General features: G+C 48.3%; 1 protein-coding gene across 1 annotated transcript in view; it reads left to right on the forward strand.

Annotated features, from left to right (window-relative positions):
* Positions 1-22,408, forward strand: part of PEAR1 (platelet endothelial aggregation receptor 1) — a 48,146-nt gene extending 25,738 nt beyond the window's left edge. The window contains exons 14-22 of the mRNA XM_038768253.1: positions 3,078-3,224; positions 6,528-6,656; positions 10,632-10,760; positions 12,651-12,857; positions 12,943-13,031; positions 16,759-16,891; positions 18,184-18,231; positions 18,365-18,565; positions 21,943-22,408. Coding sequence (XP_038624181.1) covers positions 3,078-3,224; positions 6,528-6,656; positions 10,632-10,760; positions 12,651-12,857; positions 12,943-13,031; positions 16,759-16,891; positions 18,184-18,231; positions 18,365-18,565; positions 21,943-22,082 — 1,223 coding nt within the window. The 3' untranslated portion in view covers positions 22,083-22,408. The remainder of the gene's footprint in view (positions 1-3,077; positions 3,225-6,527; positions 6,657-10,631; positions 10,761-12,650; positions 12,858-12,942; positions 13,032-16,758; positions 16,892-18,183; positions 18,232-18,364; positions 18,566-21,942) is intronic.
* The last annotated feature ends 1,954 nt before the right edge of the window (positions 22,409-24,362 follow it).

Raw genomic sequence — 24,362 nt, forward strand, 5'->3', positions numbered from 1 at the left:
GACATTATTACTAGTATCATCATTCATTCATTCGGTCGTGGACAGGGGATGCCGTCATCATCATCATCATCATCATTGCTAGTATCATCATTCATTCATTCGGTCATGGACAGGGGATGCCGTCATCATCATCATCATCATTGTCATGACATTATTACTAGTATCATCATTCATTCATTCGGTCATGGACAGGGGATGCCATCCTCATCATCATCATCATCATTGCTAGTAGCATCATTCATTCATGCGGTCGTGGACAGGGGATGCCGTCATCATCATCATCATCATTATCATGACATTATTACTAGTATCATCATTCATTCATTCGGTCATGGACAGGGGATGCCATCCTCATCATCATCATCATCATTGCTAGTAGCATCATTCATTCATGCGGTCGTGGACAGGGGATGCCGTCATCATCATCATCATCATTACATTATTGCTAGTATCATCATTCATTCATTCGGTCATGGACAGGGGATGCCATCATCATCATCATCATTATCATGACATTATTACTAGTATCATCATTCATTCGGTCGTGGACAGGGAATGCCGTCATCATCATCATCATTATCATGACATTATTGCTAGTATCATCATTCATTCATCATCATTATCATGATATTATTACTAGTATCATCATTCATTCATTCGGTCGTGGACAGGGGATACCGTCATCATCATCATCATCACCTTATTGCTAGTATCATCATTCATTCATTCAGTCGTATTTATTGAGCGCTTACTGTGTGCAGAGCACTGGACTAAGCGTTTGGGAAGGACAAGTTGGCAACATATAGAGAGACGGTCCCTATCATCATTCATTCAGTCGTGGACAGGTGAACCATCGCCATCATCATTATTCGTAGCATCACTAGTATCCTCATTCATTCGGTCGTGGACAGGGGAAACCGTCATCATCATCATTATTAATACATTGTTACTATTATCATCATTCATTCATTCTGTCATATTTATTGAGCACTTACTGTGTGCAGAGCACTGGACTAAGCGCTTGGGAAGGACAAGTTGGCAACATAGAGAGAGACAGTCCCTCATTCAGTCGTGGACAGGTGAACCATCGTCATTGTCATTATTCTTAGCATCACTAGTATCATTCATTCATTCAGTCATATTTATTGAGCGCTTACTGTGTGCAGAGCACTGGACTAAGCGCTTGGGAAGGACAAGTTGGCAACATAGAGAGAGACAGTCCCTCATTCAGTCGTGGACAGGTGAACCATCGTCATTATTCTTAGCATCACTAGCATCCTCATTCATTCAGTCGTGGACAGGGGAAACCATCATCATCATCGTTATTACATTATTACTATTATCATTATCATTCATTCATTCATTCAATCGTATTTGTTGAGCGCTTACTGTGTGCAGAGCACTGGACTAAGCGCTTGGGAAGGACAAGTTGGCAACATATAGAGAGACGGTCCCTCATTCAGTCGTGGACAGGTGAACCATCGTCATCGTCATTATTCTTAGCATCACTAGTATCACCATGCATTCAGTCGTGGACGGGAAACCATCATCATCATCGTTATTACATTATTACTATTATCATTATCATTCATTCATTCAATCGTATTTATTGAGCGCTTACTGTGTGCAGAGCGCTTGGGAAGGACAAGTGGCAACATATAGAGACGGTCCCTCATTCAGTCGTGGACAGGTGAACCATCGCCATTGTCATTATTCTTAGCATCACTAGTATCGTCATGCATTCAGTCGTGGACAGGGGAAACCATCATCATCATCGTTATTACATTATTACTATTATCATTATCATTCATTCATTCATTCAATCGTATTTATTGAGCGCTTACTGTGTGCAGAGCGCTTGGGAAGGACAAGTTGGCAACATATAGAGACGGTCCCTCATTCAGTCGTGGACAGGTGAACCATCGCCATCGTCATTATTCTTAGCATCACTAGTATCCTCATTCATTCAGTCGTGGACAGGGGAAACCATCATCATCATCATTATTATTACATTATTACTATTATCATCATTCATTCAGTCGTATTTATTGAACGCTTACTATGTGCAGAGCACTGGACTAAGCGCTTGGGAAGGGCAAATCGGCCACATCTAGAGACGGTCCCTACAACAGGCTCACAGTCTAGAAGGGGGAGACAGACATGAACAAACAAAAACAAGCATCTACACATCATTAATAAATTGAGAAGCCGCGTGGCTCAGTGGAAAGAGCCCGGGCTTGGGAGTCAGAGGTTGTGGGTTCTAATCCCACCTCCGCCCCTCGTCAGCTGGGTGACTTTGGGCGAGTCACTTCTCTGGGCCTCAGTTCCCTCGATCAGTCAAATGGGGGATGAGGACTGTAAGCCCCCCGAGGGACAACCTGATCACCTTGTATCCCCCCCCCAGCGCTTAGAACAGTGCTTGGCACATAGTAAGCGCTTTAGAAATGCCAGCATTATTATCATTATTAGTATTAAAATAGAGTCATAAATATGTACCAAATTGAGATCTGGGAGGGTGGGGGGGTGGGGTGGGAACCCCCTCTCACTTCTATTTATTTTGTTAATGAGGTGCAGCCAGCTTTATTGTCTCTATATGTTGCCAACTTGTACTTCCCAAGCGCTTAGTCCAGTGCTCTGCCCACAGTAAGCGCTCAATAAATACGATTGATTGATTGATTTCTATTTATTGGGATGACTTGACCCCCGTCCACATGTTTCGTTTTATTGTCCGTCTCCCCCTTCCAGCCCGTGAGCCCGTTGTCGGGTAGGGACCGTCTCTAGAGGTTGCCGACTTGGACTTCCCAAGCGCTTAGTACAGTGCTCTGCACACAGTAAGCGCTCAATCAATACCATGGAATGAATGAATGAATGAATGTGGCCAACTGGTACTTCCCAAGCGCTCAGTTCAGTGCTCTGCACACAGTAAGTGCTCAATAAATATGATGGAATGAATGAATGTGGCCAACTTGCACTTCCCAGGCGCTTAGTCCAGTGCTCTGCACACAGTAAGTGCTCAATAAATACGATTGAATGAATGAATGAATGACTGAATGCCCCCCGTTCCTCCCGCCCGGCAGGACCCCGCTGCGGGCAACGCTGCCCACCGGGCCTGTGGGGTCCCGGTTGCAACGCCACTTGCGTCTGCAAGAACGGGGGCACCTGCAAGGCAGAAGACGGGAGCTGCGTCTGCGCCCCCGGATTCCGGGGTCCCTCCTGCCAGCGCAGTAAGTGACCCCCCTCTCGCCCCCCATCCCCACCTCCACGCCGGGGTGCCCGGCCGGGCCCTGCACACAGTAAGCGCTTAATAAATAGTACCTGTCAAATGGGGATGAAGACTGCGAGCCCCCCGTGGGCCAGCCTGATCACCTTGTAACCCCCCTCGGCGCTTAGAACAGTGCTTGGCACATAGTAAGCGCTTAATAAGTACGACCTGTCAAATGGGGATGAAGACTGCGAGCCCCCCGTGGGCCAGCCTGATCACCTTGTAACCCCCCTCGGCGCTTAGAACAGTGCTTGGCACATAGTAAGCACTTAATAAGTATTACTCTATTTATTTAATATTACTCTATTTATTACTCTATTTATTTATTACTCTATTTATTTATTTATTTTACTTGTACATATCTATTCTATTTTATTTTGTTAGTATGTTTGGTTTTGTTCTCTGTCTCCCCCTTTTAGACTGTGAGCCCACTGTTGGGTAGGGACTGTCTCTATATGTTGCCAATTTGTATTTCCCAAGCGCTTAGTACAGTGCTCTGCACATAGGAAGCGCTCAATAAATACGATTGATGATAATAAGTACCACCTGTCAAATGGGGATGAAGACTGCGAGCCCCCCCCGTGGGCCAGCCTGATCACCTTGTAACCCCCCTCGGCGCTTAGAACAGTGCTTGGCACATAGTAAGCGCTTAATAAGTACGACCTGTCAAATGGGGATGAAGACTGCGAGCCCCCCGTGGGACAGCCTGATCACCTTGTAACCCCCCTCGGCGCTTAGTACAGTGCTCTGCACATAGTAAGCGCTCAATAAATACGATTGATGAATAAGTACTACCTGTCAAATGGGGATGAAGACTGTGAGCCCCCCGTGGGCCAGCCTGATCACCTTGTAACCCCCCTCGGCGCTTAGAACAGTGCTTGGCACATAGTAAGCGCTTAATAAGTATTACTCTATTTATTTAGTATTACTCTATTTATTTATTACTCTATTTATTTATTTTACTTGTACATATCTATTCTATTTTATTTTGTTAGTATGTTTGGTTTTGTTCTCTGTCTCCCCCTTTTAGACTGTGAGCCCACTGTTGGGCAGGGACTGTCTCTATATGTTGCCAATTTGTATTTCCCAAGCGCTTAGTACAGTGCTCTGCACATAGTAAGCGCTCAATAAATACGATTGATGATAATAAGTACTACCTGTCAAATGGGGATGAAGAATGCAAGCCCCCCCGTGGGCCAGCCTGCTCACCTTGTAACCCCCCTCGGCGCTTAGAACAGTGCTTGGCACATAGTAAGCGCTTAATAAGTACTCCCTGTCAAATGGGGATGAAGACGGTGAGACCCCCGTGGGACAACCTGATCACCTTGTAACCCCCCTCGGCGCTTAGAACAGTGCTTGGCACATAGTAAGCGCTTAATAAGTACGACCTGTCAAATGGGGATGAAGACTGCGAGCCCCCTCTGGGACAGCCTGATCACCTTGTAACCCCCCTCGGCGCTTAGAACAGTGCTTGGCGCATAGTAAGCGCTTAATAAGTACTACCTGTCAAATGGGGATGAAGACTGTGAGCCCCGCCGTGGGACAGGCTATGTGCCAAGCACTGTTCTAAGCGCTAACACTGTAATAGTAATAATAATGATGGCATTTGTTAAGCGCTTACTATGTGCCAAGCACTGTTCTAAGCGCTGGCACTGTAATAGTAATAATAATGATGGCATTTGTTAAGCACTTACCATGTGCCAAGCACTGTTCTAAGCGCTGGCACTGTAATAGTAATAATAATCATGGCATTTGTTAAGCGCTTACTATGTGCCAAGCACTGTTCTAAGCACTGGCACTGGAATAGTAATAATAATGATGGTATTTGTTAAGCGCTTACTATTTGCCAAGCACTGTTCTAAGCGCTGGGACTGTAGTAGTAATAATAATAATGGCATTTGTTAAGCGCTTACTATGTGCCAAGCACTGTTCTAAGCGCTGGCACTGTAATGGTAATAATAATGATGGCATTTATTAAGCACTTACTATGTGCCAAGCACTGTTCTAAGCGCTGGCACTGGAATAGTGATAATAATGATGGAATTTGTTAAGCGCTTACTATGTGCCAAGCACTGTTCTAAGCGCTGGCACTGGAATAGTGATAATAATGATGGCATTTGTAAAGCGCTTACTATGTGCCAAGCACTGTTCTAAGCGCTGGCACTGGAATAGTAATAATAATGATGGCATTTGTTAAGCGCTTACTATGTAAGCAGCGAGAAGCCGCGTGGCTCAGTGGAAAGAGCCCGGGCTTTGGAGTCAGAGGTCATGGGTTCAAATTCCGGCTCTGCCACTTGTCAACTGTGCGGCTTTGGGCAAGTCACCTCACTTCTCTGGGCCTCAGTGACCTCATCTCTAAAACGGGGATGAAGACTGGGAGCCCTCCGGGGGACCGCCTGATCACCTCGTATCCTCCCCAGCGCTTAGAACAGTGCTTGGCACATAGTAAGCGCTTAACAAATGCCATCATCATCATCATTATTATTATGTGCTAAGCGCTGGGGGGGGGGATACAAGGTAATTTGTACTTCCCAAGCGCTTAGTACAGTGCCCTGCACACAGTAAGCACTCAATAAATACGATTGATTGATTGATTGATCAGGTTGTCCCACAGTTTTAATCCCCGTTTGACAGATGAATGAGGTCACCGAGGCCCAGAGAAGGGACTTTGCCCAGCGTCACCCAGCTGACAAGCAGCGGCGCCGCGATTTGAACCCGCGACCTCTGGCTCCCAATCAATCAATCGTATTTATTGAGCGCCTACTGCGTGCAGAGCACTGTACTAAGCGCTTGGGAAGTCCAAGTTGGCAACATCTAGAGACGGTCCCGACCCAACAGTGGGCTCACAGTCTAAAAGGCCCAAGCCTGGGCTCTTTCCACTGAGCCACGGGGGCCCAGTGAGAAGCCGTGTGGCTCAGTGGAAAAGAGCCCGGGCTTTGGAGTCGGAGGTCATGGGTTCAAATCCCGCCCCGCCCCTTGTCAGCTGGGTGACTCTGGGCAAGTCACTTCACTTCTCTGGGCCTCAGGTACCTCATCTGGAAAATGGGGGTGAAGACTGGGAGCCCCACGGGGGACAACCTGATCACCTTGTAGCCTCCCCAGCGCTCAGAACAGTGGTTGGCACGTAGTAAGCGCTTAACAAATGCCACAATTATTATTATTATTATTATTATTATTGTTATTATTCTCCTCCCGTGGTCCCCCCGTGCTCCATCCGGGTGGGCAGGGGGTGGTACTTAAGAGATGCCCTCTCGTCCGTGCCCAGGTTGCCCCGCCGGCCGCTACGGCAAGCGCTGCTCCGTCCTCTGCAAGTGCTCCAACCGCTCATCTTGTCACCCCGTGGACGGCACGTGCTCCTGTCACCCCGGCTGGACCGGCCCTGGCTGTGCCCACGGTAAGGCGGGCATGGGGGGGCCGGGGAGCGCTTAGTACAGTGCTCTGCACACAGTAAGCGCTCAATAAACACGATTGATTGATTAATTGATCGATTGAGGACCACCCACTCACCCACCAGGCCGGGGGGCCGAGCCGGACGCCTGCCGTCACTCCGTCAGTCGATCCTCTTTATGGATCCTCGTCCCCCTCTCCATCCCCCCATCTTACCTCCTTCCCTTCCCCACAGCACCTGTATAGATGTATATATGGTTGTACATATTTATTACTCTATTATTTATTTATTTTACTTGTACATTTCTATCCTATTTATTTTATTTTGTTGGTATGTTTGGTTCTGTTCTCTGTCTCCCCTTTTAGACTGTGAGCCCACTGTTGGGTAGGGACTGTCTCTGTGTGCTGCCAATTTGTACTTCCCAAGCGCTTAGTACAGCGCTCTGCACATAGTAAGTGCTCAATAAATACGATTGATTGATTGATTGATTGATTGATGGAGCGCTTGCTCTAATCATCATCAATCGTATTTATTGAGCGCTTCCTGTGTGCAGAGCACTGGACTAAGCGCTTGGGAAGTCCAAGTTGGCAACATAAAGAGACGGTCCCTACCCAACAATGGGCTCACAGTCTAAAAGGGGGAGACGGAGAACAAAACCAAACATACTCACAAAATAAAATAAATAGGATAGATAGGTACAAGTAAAATAAATAAATAAATAAATAAATAGAGTAATAAATAGGTACAAACAAATCAATCAATCAGTCGATTGATCGTATTTGTTGAGCGCTCACTATTTCTTTAATCCCATGCACAGTCCCTGGCCCACATGGGGCTCGCAGTCGCCATCCCCTATGTACCTGTATATATGTTTGTACATATTTATTACTCTATTTATTTATTTATTTATTTTACTTGTACATATCTATTCTATTTATTTAGAATATAGCTATTCTATTTAGAACAGTGCTTTGCACATAGTAAGCGCTTAATAAATGCCATCATTATCATTATATATATACATATGTATGTATATGTATCTGTATATATGTATATATCCCTGTATATATGTATATATGTTTGTACATATTTATTACTCTATCTATTTATTTATTTATTTTACTTGTACATATCTATTCTATTTATTTAGAATATTTCTATTCTATTTAGAACAGTGCTTTGCACATAGTAAGCGCTTAATAAATGCCATCATTATCATTATCATTATATATATACATATGTATGTATCTGTATATATGTATATATCCCTGTATATATGTATATATGTTTGTACATATTTATTACTCTATTTATTTATTTATTTTGCTTGTACATATCTATTCTATTTATTTAGAATATAGCTATTCTATTTAGAACAGTGCTTTGCACATAGTAAGTGCTTAATAAATGCCATCATTATCATTGTCATTATATATATACATATGTATGTATATGTATCTGTATATATGTATATATCCCTGTATATATGTATATATGTTTGTACATATTTATTACTCTATTTATTTATTTATTTTACTTGTACATATCTATTCTATTTATTTAGAATGTAGCTATTCTATTTAGAACAGTGCTTTGCACATAGTAAGTGCTTAATAAATGCCATCATTATCATTATCATTATATATATACATATGTATGTATATGTATCTGTATATATGTATATATCCCTGTATATATGTATATATGTTTGTACATATTTATTACTCTATTTATTTATTTATTTTACTTGTACATATCCATTCTATTTATTTAGAATATATCTATTCTATGTAGAACAGTGCTTTGCACATAGTAAGCACTTAATAAATGCCATAATTATCATTATATATATACATATGTATGTATATGTATATGTACATATGTATATATCCCTGTATATATGTATATATGTTTGTACATATTTATTACTCTATTTATTTATTTTACTTGTACCTATCTATTCTATTTATTTTATTTTGTTAGTATGTTTGGTTTTGTTCTCTGTCTCCCCCTTTTAGACTGTGAGCCCACTGTTGGGTAGGGACCGTCTCTAGATGTTGCCAACTTGTACTTCCCAAGCGCTTAGTACAGTGCTCTGCACACAGTAAGCGCTCAATAAATACGATTGATGATGCTGATGATGATCCCCATTTTACAGATGAGGGAACTGAGGCCCAGAGGAACGAAGTGAATTTATTTTACTTGTACATATCTATTCTATTTATTTTATTTTGTGAGTATGTTTGGTTTTGTTCTCTGTCTCCCCCCTTTTAGACTGTGAGCCCACTGTTGGGTAGGGACCATCTCTAGATGTTGCCAACTTGGACTTCCCAAGCACTTAGTACAGTGCTCTGCACACAGTAAGCGCTCAATAAATACGATTGATGATGATGATGATGATCCCCATTTTACAGATGAGGGAACTGAGGCCCAGAGGAAGGAAGTGACTTGCCTAAGGTCACCCAGCGGGAAAGTGAAGCAGCGGGGCCTACTGGGTGAAGTCCCAGCCTGGGAGTGGGAGGTCACGGGTTCTAATCTCGGCTCTGCCACTTGTCAGCTGGGTGACTTTGGAAAAGTCACTTCACCTCTCTGGGCCTCAGTTACCTCATCTGAAAGATGGGGGTTTAACACTGTGAGCCCCTTGAGAAGCAGCGTGGCTTAATGGCAAGAGTCAGAGGTCGTGGGTTCTAATCCCGGCTCCGCCACGTGTCTGCTGTGTGACCTTGGGCAAGTCACTTCACTTCTCAGAGCCTCAGGGACCTCATCTGGTCCCTGTATATATGTATATATGTATGTATATGTATATGTATATCTTATGGCATTTATTAAGCGCTTACTATGTGCCAAGCACTGTTCTAAGCGCTGGAGAGGTTACAAGGTGATCAGGTTGTCCCACGGGGGGCTCACAGTCTTCATCCCCATTTTCCAGATGAGGGAACTGAGGCCCAGAGAAGTGAAGTGACTTGCCCAAAGTCACACAGCTGACACAGATGATAATAATAATAATAATAATAATGGCATTTATTAAATGCTTACTGTGTGCCAAGCACTGTTCTAAGCGCTGGGGAGGTTGCAAGGTGACCAGGTTGTCTCACGGGGAGGGGCGGGGGCGGTGGTCACAGTCTTCATCCTCATTTCAATCAATCAATCAGTTGTATTTATTGAGCACTTACTGTGTGCAGAGCACTGTACTAAGCGCTTGGGAAGTCCAAGTTGGCAACATATAGAGATGGCCCCTACCCAACAGTGGGCTCATTTGACAAATGAGGTCACTGAGGCCCATTACAAGGCGATCAGGTGGTCCCACCTCATCATCATCATCATCAGTTGTATTTATTGAGCGCTTACTGTGTGCGGAGCACTGGACTAAGCGCTTGGGAAGTACAAGTTGGCAACATCTAGAGATGGCCCCTACCCAACAGTGGGCTCATTTGACAGATGAGGTCACTGAGGCCCATTACAAGGCGATCAGGTGGTCCCACCTGGTCACCTTGTAACCTCCTCAGCGCTTAGAACAGTGCTTGGCACATAGTAAGCGCTTAACCAATGCCATCTTTGTTATTATTAATCGGTGGAGGCGGGATTTGAATCTCGGGATTACGATCTCGAGTCTACTAGAGAAGCAGCGTGGCTCAGTGGAGAAGAGCCCGGGCTCTGGAGTCAGAGGTCATGGGTTCAAACCCCGGCTCCGCCAATTGTCAGCTGGGTGACTTTGGGCAAGTTACTTAACTTCTCTGGGCCTCAGTCACCTCATCTGTAAAATGGGGATTGAGACTGTGAGCCCCATGTGGGACAACCTGATCACCTTGTAACCTCCCCAGCGCTTAGAACAGTGCTTTGCACATAGTAAGCGCTTAATAAATGCCATCATCATCATTATCATTACTCCAGTAGCACACAGGGAGACTTTTAGAGACGCCCCAATTGTTACTATGGGGTCTTAGTCTAACCCCCCGCCCCGCTCCATGTCATCCTCTGCAGGTTGCCTGCCGGGGACGTTTGGTGCCAACTGCTCCGGACAATGCCACTGCGGCCCCGGGGGACGGTGCCAGGCGGACACGGGCGCCTGCGTCTGCCCCCCAGGGCACACCGGGCCCGGGTGCGCGCTCGGTGAGTGGGGCCCTGGCTGGGGGTGGACCCCCCAACCCCAACCCCGGGCACGGGGCGGTGGGCGCCCCAGCAGTCCAGGCCTCGCTCCCACCCCTCCTGACCCTTTCTGACTCCCCTCAACCCTCGCCCACCCCTGCCCACGCCTCCTGACCTCACATGTCGGTCAGGGGTATGTACTGAGCGCTTACGAGAAGCAGCGTGGCTCAGTGGAAAGAGCCCGGGCTTTGGAGTCAGAGGGCGGCTGTGCGACTTGGGGCAAGTCGCTTGACTTCTCTGGGCCTCAGTTCCCTCATCTGGAAAATGGGGATGAAGACGGTGAGCCCCATGTGGGACAACCTCATCACCTTGTATCCCCCCCAGAGCTTAGAACAGTGCTTGGTACATAGTAAGCGCTTAACAAATGCCATTATTATTATTATTATTATTATTATCATTATTATTATTATCATTATTATCATTATTATTATTATTATATGTATCGGTTAACAAGTGCCATTATTATCATTATTATTATTATTATGGTATGTATTGGTTAATAAATGCCATTATTATTATTATTATTATTATTGTATCAGTTAACAAATGCCATTATTATTATTATTATTATTATTATTATGGTATGTATCAGTTAACAAATGCCATTATTATTTATTATTATTATTATTATTATTATGGTATGTATCAGTTAACAAATGCCATTATTATTTATTATTATTATTATTATTATTATTATTGTATGTATCGTTAACAAATGCCATTATTATTATTAGTAGTAGTAGTAGTAGTATTATGGTATGTATCGGTTAACAAATGCCATTATTATTATTATTTATTATTATTATTATCATTGTTATTATTATTATGGTATGTATCGGCCGTGTGACTCTGGGCAAGTCACTTCTCTGGGCCTCAGTGACCTCATCTGGAAGAGTGACCTCTTCTATAATAATAATAATAATAATAATGGCATTTGTTAAGCACTTACTATGTGCAAAGCACTGTTCTAAGCGCTGGGGGGATGCAGGGTGATCAGGCTGTCCCCCGGGGGGCTCCCAGTCTTAATCCCCATTTTCCAGATGAGGGAACTGAGGCTCAGAGAAGTTAAGTGACTTGCCCAAGGTCACACAGCAGACATGCGGTGAGTCCTTCTAGCCTGTGAGCCCACTGTTGGGTAGGGACCGTCTCTATGTGTTGCCCACTTGGACTTCCCAAGCGCTTAGCACAGTGCTCTGCCCACAGTAAGCGCTCCATAAATACGACTGATGATTGATTGAAAATGGGGATTAAGATTGTGAGCCCCCCCCCGTGGGACAACCTGATCACCCTGTATCCCCCCCCAGCGCTTAGAACAGTGCTTGGCACCTAGTAAGCGCTTAACCAATACCCTCATAAGAAGCAGCGTGGCTCGGTGGAAAGAGCACGGAGTCAGAGGTCATGAGTTCAAATCCCGGCTCCGGCACCCGTCAGCTGGGTGACTCTGGGCGAGTCACTTCACTTCACCTGGGCCTCAGCGACCTCATCGTCATCAATCGTATTTATTGAGCGCTTACTATGTGCAGAGCACTGGACTAAGCGCTTGGGAAGTACAAATTGGCAACATATAGAGACGGTCCCTACCCAACAGTGGGCTCACAGTCTAAAAGACTCATCTGTCAAATGGGGATGAAGACTGGGAGCCCCCGGCTGTGGGACCACCTGATCGCCTTGTAACCTCCCCAGCGCTTAGAACAGCGCTTGGCACATAGTAAGCGCCTAATAAACGCCATCATTATTATTATTATCATCATTATTATTCTTAAGGAACCTCAACCCCGACGGGGCTTTGGGCCTGTGCCCCCACGGGGCGTGTTCCCCTCCCTTCACACCTGCCCCGTCCCACCGCCCACCCAGGCATGCCCGTCCAGCCTTTCACCATGGTGCCCGCCCCGCCCGACGCCTCGGCCCCCGTGGGCGCCGCGGCGGGCATCGCGGCCCTGGGCGCGCTGGCCGCCGGACTGCTGGCCCTCTTCGGCGGCTACCGGCGCTGGAAGAAGGGCAAGGCCCACAGGCACCTGACGGCCGCCTACACCAGCGGCGGCTCCGAATACACCGTGCCAGGCAAGCGGGGGACCCCGGCGGGGGCCGGCGGGCGGGCGGCGGGCATCACGGTGGGCCTGGGCTGACCGTGCCCCCCTCCCCGCAGACGTGCCCCCCGGCTCCAGCCACTACTACTCCAACCCCAGTTACCACACGCTGTCCCAGTGCTCGCCCCGGCCTCCGCCCCCCAACCAGGTGGGTGCCCGCCTTCCCCCGGGGGTCCCTGAGGTGCCCCTGCGCTCCCACCTCCCCCCGCACCTCGACGTTCATCCGTTCAATCGTATTTATTGAGCGCTTCCTGGGTGCGGAGCACTGGACTTAGCGCTCGGGAAGGACAAGCTGGCAACCTATAATAATAATAATGATAGCATTTATTAAGCAGTGTCCCCTTCCTCCCTGCGCTCCCGCCTCCCCCCGCACCTTGACGTTCATCATCATCATCATCATCAATCGTATTTATTGAGCGCTTACTATGTGCAGAGCACTGGACTAAGTGCTTGGGAAGTACAAGTTGGCAACATATAGAGACAGTCCCTACCCAACAGTGGGTTCACAGTCTAAAAGGGGGAGACAGAGAACAAAACCAAACATGCTAACAAAATAAAATAAATAGAATAGATATGGACAAGTAAAATAAATAAATAAATAAATAGAGTAATAAATACGTACAAACATATATACATATATACAGGTGCTGTGGGGAAGGGAAGGAGGTAAGATGGGGGGATGGAGAGGGGGACGAGGGGGAGAGGAAGGAAGGGGCTCAGTCTGGGAAGGCCTCCTGGAGGAGGTGAGCTCTCAGCAGGGCCTTGAAGGGAGGAAGAGAGCCAGCTTGGCGGATGGGCAGAGGGATTGGGGGCATTCTGGGCCCGGGGGAGGACGTGGGCCGGGGGTCGATGGCGGGTCGGGCGAGAGCGAGGTACGGGGAGGAGATTAGTGGCGGAGGAGCGGAGGGTGCGGGCTGGGCCGTTCAATCATATTTATTGAGCGCTTCCTGTGTGCAGAGCACTGGACTAAGCGCTTGGGAAGGACAAGCTGGCAACATATAATAATATTGATAGCATTTATTAAGCGGTGTCCCCTTCCTCCCTGCGCTCCCGCCTCCCCCCCGCACCTCGACGTTCATCCGTTCAATCGTATTTATTGAGCGCTTCCTGGGTGCGGAGCACTGGACTAAGCGCTTGGGAAGGACAAGCTGGCAACATATAATAATAATGATAGCATTTATTAAGCGGTGTCCCCTTCCTCCCTGCGCTCCCGCCTCCCCCCGCACCTCGACGTTCATCCGTTCAATCGTATTTATTGAGCGCTTCCTGGGTGCGGAGCACTGTCTCCCCCTTTTAGACTGTGAGCCCACTGTTGGGTAGGGACTGTCTCTATATGTTGCCAACTTGGACATCCCAAGCGCTTAGTACAATCAATCAATCAATCGTATTTATTGAGCGCTTACTGTGTGCAGAGCACTGGACTAAGCGCTTGGGAAGTCCAAGTTGGCAACATCTAGAGATGGTCCCTACCCAACAGTGGGCTCACAGTCTAGAAGAAGTACAAGGAGAAGGAGTACAGTGCTCTGCACACAGTAAGCGCTCAATAAATACAATTGATGATGATGATGATGGACTAAGCGCTTGGGAAGGACAAGCTGGCCACCTGTAATAATGATAGCATTTAGTAAGCGCTTACTATGTGCAAAGCACTGTCCTAAGCGCTGGGGAGGATACAGGGTGATCAGATGGTCCCACATGGGGCTCACAGTCTTAATCTCCCCCTTTTAGACTGTGAGCCCACTGTTGGGTAGGTACCGTCTCTATATGTTGCCAACTTGTACTTCCCAAGCGCTTAGTCCAGTGCTCCGCACACAGTAAGCACTCAATAAATACGATTGATTGATTGATTAATCCCCATTTTACAGAAGAGGTAACTGAGGCCCAGAGAAGTGAAGTGACTTGCCCAAAGTCACACGGCTGACACGTGGGGGAGCCGGGATTTGAACCCATGACCTCTGACTCCAAAGCCCGGGCTCTTTCCACTGAGCTACACTGCTTCTCTATAGAGACGGTCCCTACCCAACAACGGGCTCACAGGCTAGAAAGAAGAGACCGACAACAAAACAAAACATATGGACGGGTGTCAAGTCATCAGAATAAATAAAAATAAAGCTAGATTCATTCATTCATTCATTCAGTCGTATTTATTGAGCGCTTCCTGTGTGCAGAGCACTGGACTAAGCGCTTGGGAAGGACAAGCTGGCAACCTATAGAGACAGTCCCTACCCAACAGTGGGCTCACAGTCTAGAAGGGGGAGACAGAGAACAAAACCAAACATGTGGACAGGTGTCAAGTCATCAGAATAAATAAAAATAAAGCTAGATTCATTCATTCATTCATTCAATCATATTTATTGAGCGCTTCCTGTGTGCAGAGCACTGGACTAAGCGCTTGGGAAGTCCAAGTTGGGAACATATAGAGACGGTCCCGACCCAACAGCGGGCTCACGGTCTAGAAATCTTCAATCAATCAATCAATCATATTTATTGAGCGTTTACTGTGTGCAGAGCACTGTACTAAGCGCTTGGGAAGTCCAAGTTGGCAACATATAGAGACGGTCCCGACCCAACAGCGGTCTCACGGTCTAGAAGTCTTCACTCCTTCACAGTCCCCCTTCACTCTCCCCCCACTCTTTGTAATAATAATAATAATGATAGCATTTATTAAGCGCTTACTATGTGCAAAGCACTGTTCTAAGCGCTGGGGAGGTTACAAGGTGATCAGGTGGGCCCACGGGGGGGCTCACGGTCTTAATCCCCATTTTACAGATGAGGAAACTGAGGAACAGAGAATAACAAGGATAGCATTTATTAAGTGCTTACTATGTGCAACGCTGGGGAGGTTACAAGGTGATCAGGTTGTCCCATGGGGGGCTCACAGTCTTAATCCCCATTTTCCCGATGAGGTCACTGAGGAACAGAGAATAATAAGGATAGCATTTATTAAGCGCTTACTATGTGCAACGCTGGGGAGGTTACAAGGTGATCAGGTTGTCCCATGGGGGGCTTACAGTCTTAATCCCCATTTTCCCGATGAGGTAACTGAGGAACAGAGAATAACAAGGATAGCATTTATTAAGCGCTTACTATGTGCAACGCTGGGGAGGTTACAAGGTGATCAGGTTGTCCCACGGAGGGCTCACAGTCTTAATCCCCATTTTCCAGATGAGGTCACTGAGGAACAGAGAATAATAAGGATAGCATTTATTAAGCGCTTACTATGTGCAACGCTGGGGAGGTTACAAGGTGATCAGGTTGTCCCATGGGGGGCTCACAGTCTTAATCCCCATTTTCCCGATGAGGTAACTGAGGAACAGAGAATAACAAGGATAGCATTTATTAAGCGCTTACTATGTGCAACGCTGGGGAGGTTACAAGGTGATCAGGTTGTCCCACGGAGGGCTCACAGTCTTAATCCCCATTTTCCAGATGAGGTCACTGAGGAACAGAGAATAATAAGGATAGCATTTATTAAGCGCTTACTATGTGCAACACTGGGGAGGTTACAAGGTGATCAGGTTGTCCCACGGGGGGCTCACAGTCTTAATCCCCATTTTCCAGATGAGGGAACTGAGGCACAGAGAATAATAAGGATAGCATTTATTAAGCGCTTCCTACATGCAAAGACTTGTAGACTGTGAGCCCACTGTCGGGTAGGGACCGTCTCTAGATGTTGCCAACTTGGACTTCCCAAGCGCTTAGTGCGGTGCTCAATAAATACGATCGATTGATTGACTGATTGATTGATTGCAAAGCACCGCTCCAAGCGCTGGGGAGGTTACAAGGCGATCAGGTTGTCCCACGGGGGGCTCCCAGTCTTCATCCCCCATTTGTCCCCATCGTGCCCCGTGCCCACCGCGTCCTACACTCCCTAGGTGCCAGGCGGCCAGCTGTTCTCCCCACTCAAGGGCCCGGATCGGCTGGGCGCCTTCGGATGCGATGGCCACGCCACCCTGCCCGCCGACTGGAAGCACCTCGGGGGGCCCCCGCCCGGGCACCGCGAGCCGGGTAAGGGCCCCGGGACAGACGCGGGGGGCTTGGGGGGGAACCAGGCCCGGGCCGGGGGGCGGCGGGAAGGAAGGGGGAGAGGAGTCCGACCCATCCATCAATCATCTTTATTGAGCGCTTACAGTGTGCAGAGCACTGGACTGAGCGCTTGGGAAGTCCAAGTTGGCGACATATAGAGCCGGTCCCTACCCGACAGTGGGCTCACGGTCTAGAAGTTTCCAACACTGTTTCTACCTCACCGGCGGGCTCCTTCCCCCCCGGCTCTCATCCTAAAAAAGACCCTCCGTTGATTGATTGATTGAGCGATTGAGCTCAATCAGTTGATGGAGCGATTGCTCCGGCCCCTAGGACACGAGTGTGGAAGAAACTGAGAGGTTCACGGGCCTGAAGTATACATACTCCCCTGGTAAAGGGTTCCAGAGGCAATCAGTCTATCGTATTTATTGAGCACGTACTGGGTGCTTACTGTGAGCGCTTGGGAGAGGACAATATAACAGATTTGGTAGGCGTATTACCTGCCCTTGATGAGCTGACCACCTTCAAGGGGTGAAGAGGCAACAGGAGGCCCCCTCGACCTACAGAACGGTCTGTGTGCAGAGCACTGGGCTAAGCGCTTGGGAAGTCCAAGTTGGCGACGTATAGAGCCGGTCCCTACCCGACAGCGGGCTCACAGTCTAGAAGTTTCCAACACTGTTCTACCTCACCGGCGGGCTCCTTCCCCCCCCCGCTCTCATCCTAAAAAAGACCCTCCGTTGATTGATTGATTGAGCGATTGAGCTCAATCAGTTGATGGAGCGATTGCTCCGGCACCTAGGACACGAGTGTGGAAGAAACTGAGGGGTTCACGGGCCTGAAGTATACATACTCCCCTGGTAAAGGGTTCCAGAGGCAATCAGTCTATCATATTTCTTGAGCAAGTACTGGGTGCTTACTGTGAGCGCTTGGGAGAGGACAATATAACAGATTTGGTAAGCGTATTACCTGCCCTTGATGAGCTGACCACCTTCAAGGGGTGAAGAGGCAACAGGAGGCCCCCTCGACCTACAGAACGGTCTGTGTGCAGAGCACTGGGCTAAGCGCTTGGGAAGTCCAAGTTGGCGGCGTATAGAGCCGGTCCCTACCCGACAGCGGGCTCACGGTCTAGACGTTTCCAACACCGAGGCCTGTTTCTACCTCCCCACCGCTCTCATCCTGAAAAAGACCCTCCGTCGACCCTTCGGCCCCTCCGCTTCCGTCCCTTTCCAACCTCCCGCGGTGAGTCGTCGACACCCCGCTTCCTTGTGTCCCCCTAGACTTCCGCCGCGGTCACAGCTACAGCCTGGGACACTTCTACCGGAAAGGTGACGGGGTGGGCAGCGGGCGCGGGGGAGATGGGTGGCGGGAGGGAGGAGGAGGAGGACAGAGAGGGGACGGGGGTCGGAGGTCAGGGGGGCGGCTGCCCCGCCGACCTCGCCCCCGCCACGCGCCCTCCAGGTGACATCCCGGAGGAGGGGACGCCGGGCACCAGCTGGGGCTCCCTGGGCGGCGAGAACCCCTACGCCACCATCCGTGACCTGCCCGGCGAGGGCGGCTACGTGGAGATGAAGGGGCCCGGGGCCCGGGAGGACGAAGCCCCCCGGCCCGGACAGAGGGACAGCGGGACCTACGAGCAGCCCAACCCCTGCCCGAGCCTCGGTGAGCCCCCGGTCGTCGTCCATTCGGTCGTCCGTCGAGCGCTGGCGGGGCGCGGGGCGCCGTACCGAGCGCTCGGGACGGGGAACGCCCCTCGCCCACCACGAGGTCCGGCCTAGAGGGGAGGCCGGGCGTTGGCAGAAATCAATAAATGACGGGGATGAAGGAAGGGAGCGAGCTCTCTTCCTCCCTTCAAGGCCCTATTGAGAGCTCACCTCCTCCAGGAGGCCTTCCCAGACTGAGCCCCTTCCTTCCTCTCCCCCTCGCCCCCCTCTCCATCCCCCCTTCTTACCTCCTTCCCTTCCCCACAGCACCTGTATAGATGTATATATGTTTGTACAGATTTATTACTCTTTTTATTTATTTATTTTACTTGTACCTATCTATTCTATTTATTTCATTTTGTTTGTTTGGTTTTGTTCTGTGTCTCCCCCCTTTTAGACTGTGAGCCCACTGTTGGGTAGGGACTGTCTCTATATGTTGCCAATTTGTACTTCCCAAGCGCTTAGTACAGTGCTCTGCACACAGTAAGCGCTCAATAAATACGATTGATGATGCTGATGATGATCCCCATTTTACAGATGAGGGAACTGAGGCCCAGAGGAACGAAGTGAATTTATTTTACTTATACATATCTAATCTATTTATTTTATTTTGTTAGTATGTTTGGTTTTGTTCTCTGTCTCCCCCCTTTTAGACTGTGAGCCCACTGTTGGGTAGGGACTGTCTCTAGATGTTGCCAATTTGTCCTTCCCAAGCGCTTAGTACAGTGCTCTGCACATAGTAAGCGCTCAATAAATGCAATTGATGAGGAGGAGGAGCCGGGGGGCCGCGGGACGGAGGAGGCAGGGAAGGCCTCTCGGAGGAGGTGGGCCTTCCCTGAGGCCTCGGAGCCGGGGAGAGGGCTGGGCCGCCGGACGGGAGGCGGGAAGGGCGGTCCAGGCCAGAGGCGGGACGGGGGCGAGAGGTCGGCAGCGGGATCGACTTTTAGACTGTGAGCCCCCCGTTGGGTAGGGACCGTCTCTAGATGTTGCCAACTTGGACTTCCCAAGCGCTTAGTCCAGTGCTCTGCACACAGTAAGCGCTCAATAAATACGATTGATTGATAGATGAGGACCGGTAAGGAGGTTGGCATTAGAAGAGCCAAGCGTCCCATCCAGGAGGACCCCTTGGATTCACTCATTCATTCAGTCGTATTTATTGAGCGCTTACTGTGTGCGGAGCACTGGACTAAACGCTTGGGAAGTCCGAGTCGGCAACCTATAGAGACGGTCCCCACCCGACAGCGGGCTCACAGGCTAGAAGGGGGAGACGGATGACCAAACGAAACGGGGAGACGGGTGTCAAAATCGTCAGAACAAATAGAATTAAAGCTAAATCAATCAATCGTACTTATTGAGCGCTTACTATGTGCGCAGCACTGGACTAAGCGCTTGGGAAGTCCGAGTCGGCAACATCTAGAGACGGTCCCCACCCACCAGCGGGCTCACAGTCTAGAAGGGGGAGACGGGCGACGAAACAAAACGGGGAGACGGGTGTCAAAATCGACAGAACAAATAGAATTAAAGCTAGATCAATCAATCGTATTTATTGAGCGCTTACTGTGTGCGGAGCACTGGACTAAGCACTCGGGAAGTCTGAGTCGGCAACATCTAGAGACGGTCTCTACCCGACAACGGGCTCACAGGCTAGAAGGGGGAGACGGACGGCCAAACAAAACGGGGAGACGGGTGTCAAAATCGTCAGAACAAATAGAATTAAAGCTAGATCAATCAATCAATCGTATTTATTGAGCGCTTACTGTGTGCGGAGCACTGGACTAAGCGCTTGGGAAGTACAAGTCGGCAACACGTAGAGACGGTCCCTACCCAACAGTGGGCTCGCAGTCTAGAACTAAATTGGATCAAAGGACGGTGCTCGGCACATAGCCCAACAGTGGGCTCACAGTCTAGAGTCTATTACTCTATTTATTTGTTACTCTATTTATTTTACTTGCACCTATCTATTCTATTTATTTTATTTTGTTAGTACGTTTGGTTTTGTTCCCTGTCTCCCCCTCCTAGTCTGTGAGCCCGCTGTTGGGTAGGGACCGTCTCTATAGGTTGCCAGCTCGTACTTCCCAAGCGCTTAGTCCAGTGCTCTGCCCACAGGAAGCGCTCAATAAATACGATTGATTGATTGATTGATAGAAGGGGGAGACGGGCGACAAAACAAAACGTGGAGACGGGTGTCAAAATCATCATCAATCGTATTCGTTGAGCGCTTACCGTGGGCAGACTTTTAGACTGTGAGCCCACTGTTGGGTAGGGACCGTCTCTAGACGTTGCCAACTTGGACTTCCCAAGCGCTTAGTCCAGTGCTCCGCACACAGTAAGCGCTCAATAAATACGACTGATGATGACGATGCAGAGCACTGGACTAAGTTCTTGGGAAGTGCCAAACCGTCAGGACAATTAGCTGCACATCATTAACAGACCAAATTGGATCGAAGGGCAGTGCTTGGCACCTAGCAAGCGCTTCCCTTCCCTTCTCGGGACCGTCTCTCTATGTTGCCAACTTGGACTTCCCAAGCGCTTAGTCCAGTGCTCCGCACACAGTAAGCGCTCAGTAAATACGATTGATGATGGTGATGATGCAGAGCACTGGACTAAGCGCTTGGGAAGTGCCAAACCATCAGGACAAATAGCTGCACATCATTAACAGACCAAATTGGATCGAAGGGCAGTGCTTGGCACCTGGCAAGCGCTTCCCTTCACTTCTCGGGACCGTCTCTCTATGTTGCCAACTTGGACTTCCCAAGCGCTTAGTCCAGTGCTCCGCACACAGTAAGCGCTCAGTAAATACGATTGATGATGGTGATGATGCAGAGCACTGGACTAAGCGCTTGGGAAGGACCAAACCATCAGGACAAATAGCTGCACATCATTAACAGACCAAATTGGATTGAAGGGCAGTGCTTGGCACCTAGCAAGTGCTTCCCTTCCCTTCTCGGGACCGTCTATGTTGCCAACTTGGACTTCCCAAGCGCTTAGTCCAGTGCTCCGCACACAGTAAGCGCTCAATAAATATGATTGATGATGGTGATGCAGAGCACTGGACTAAGCGCTTGGGAAGGACCAAACCGTCAGGACAAATAGCTGCACATCATTAGCAGACCAAATTGGATCCAAGGGCAGTGCTTGGCACCTAGCAAGCGCTTCGCTTCACTTCTCCGGGCCTCAGTTTCCTCATCTGCCAAATGGGGATGAAGGCCGGGAGCCCCACGGGGGACCGCCTGATGACCCTGTAGCGGTGGTTGGCACGAAGGAAGCGCTCAACGAATACCGCGATTATGATTATGGTCGTTCCTGTCCTCACCCCCCGCCTCTTCCCCTTCCCAGAGCTGGCCCGGCCCCCCGCCCCGCCGGGGCTCCCCCCGGGCCACTACGACGCCCCGAAAAACAGCCACATCCCCGGACACTACGACCTGCCGCCGGTCCGGCACCCTCCGTCCCCACCGAGGCCCCATCAGCAGCGGTGAAGGCCGGCCCCGGGGCCCCGCGGGCCCAGAGCCGGACACCGAAGGGACCCCGGACGGTGCCGGGGGTGGGGGACACCCCCATCCTGGGGGTCCCGCGGGATGGGAGGGGAATGTCGACCCCTCCGGCCTCCCTCCGGCCTCCCTCCGGCCTTCCCCCGTCCACCCCGACCTCTCCAAGGTCACGGGGGTCACCCGGGCCGGCCCCCGGGCCCGGTTTTCCCCTCCGGGAAGCGGGACGGAGGGAAACGGGGGGCTGGCGGGGAGACCCCACCCCATTCCCCCCTGCCCTGATCCCCTTCCTCACTACCCCACCTCTCTCCCCCTCCCTGCCTTGTAAATAAAAATAATTGGATTTTGCACTAGAGCCGGGCTCTCTGTTGAGGGGAGAGGGCTGGATGGGAGACGGGGAAGGCCCCGGTAATCGGGGGGTCCACGGTTATTATTATTATTCATTCAATCATATTTTTGGAGCGCTTACTGTGTGCAGAGCACTGTACTAAGCTCTATATTATTCATTCATTCATTCAATCATATTTATTGAGCGCTTACTGTGTGCAGAGCACTGTACTAAGCGCTATATTATTATTCATTCATTCAATCAATCAATCGTATTTATTGAGTGCTTACTGTGTGCAGAGCACTGTACTAAGCGCTTAGCACAGTACTAAGCGCTATATTAATATTCATTCATTCAATCGTGTTTATTGAGCGGTTACTGTGTGCAGAGCACTGTACAAAGCGCTATATTATCATTTATTCATTCATTCAATCGTATTTATTGAGCGATTACTGTGTGCAGAGCACTGGACTAAGCACTATATTATTATTCATTCATTCATTCAATCGTATTTATTGAGCGCTTACTGTGTGCAGAGCACTGTACTAAGCACTATATTATTATTCATTTATTCATTCAATCGTATTTATTGAGCGCTTACTGTGTGCAGAGCACTGGACTAAGCACTATATTATTGTTCATTCGTTCATTCATTCAATCGTATTTATTGAGCGCTTACTGTGTGCAGAGCACTGGACTAAGCACTATATTATTATTCATTCATTCATTCAATCGTGTTTATTGAGTGCTTACTGTGTGCAGAGCACTGGACTAAGCACTATATTATTATTCATTCATTCATTCATTCAGTCGTATTTATTGAGTACTTACTGTGAGCAGAGCACTGGACTAAGCGCTTAGCACTGTACTAAGCACTATATTATTATTCATTCATTCATTCAATCGTATTTATTGAGCGCTTACTGTGTGCAGTGTGAGCCCACTATTGGGTAGGGACTGTCTCTATATGTTGCCAACTTGTACTTCCCAAGCGCTTAGTACAGTGCTCCGCACACAGTAAGCGCTCAATAAATACGATTGATGATGCAGAGCACTGTACTAAGCACTATATTATTATTCATTCATTCATTCATTCAAACGTATTTATTGAGTGCTTACTGTGTGCAGAGCACTGTACTAAGTGCTTAGCACTATACTAAGCACTATATTATTATTCATTCATTCATTCAATCGTATTTATTGAGCGCTTACTGTGTGCAGAGCGCTGTACTAAGCACTATATTATTATTCATTCATTCATTCATTCAATCGTATTTATTGAGTGCTTACTGTGTGCAGAACACTGTACTTAGCGCTTAGCACTGTACTATGCACTATATTATTATTCATTCATTCATTCAATCGTATTTATTGAGCGCTTACCGTGTGCAGGGCACTGTACTAAGCACTATATTATTCATTCATTCATTCAATCGTATTTATTGAGCGCTTACTGTGTGCAGAGCACTGCACTAAGCGCTATATTATTATTCATTCATTCATTCAATCGTATTTATTGAGCGCTTACTGTGTGCAGAGCACTGTACTAAGCGCTATATTATTATTCATTCATTCATTCAATCGTATTTATTGAGTGCTTACTGTGTGCAGAGCACTGGACTGAGCGCTTAGGAAGTCCAGGTTGGGAACATCTAGAGACGGTCCCTACCCAACGGCGGGCTCACAGTCTAGAAGGGGGAGACAGACAACAAAACCAAACATATTAACAAAATAAAATAAATAGAATAAATATGTACAAATAAAATAGAGTAATAAATCCATACAAACATATATACATATATACAGGTGCTGTGGGGAGGGGAAGGAGGTAAGGCGGGGGGGATGAAGAGGCGGCTCAGCCTGGGAAGGCCTCCTGGAGGAGGTGAGCTCTCAGTAGGGCTTATAGATTATTATATATTATTATATATATTATTATGATGGCA

Source organism: Tachyglossus aculeatus, chromosome Y4 (genome assembly GCF_015852505.1).
Source record: "Tachyglossus aculeatus isolate mTacAcu1 chromosome Y4, mTacAcu1.pri, whole genome shotgun sequence".
NCBI lineage: Eukaryota > Metazoa > Chordata > Mammalia > Monotremata > Tachyglossidae > Tachyglossus > Tachyglossus aculeatus.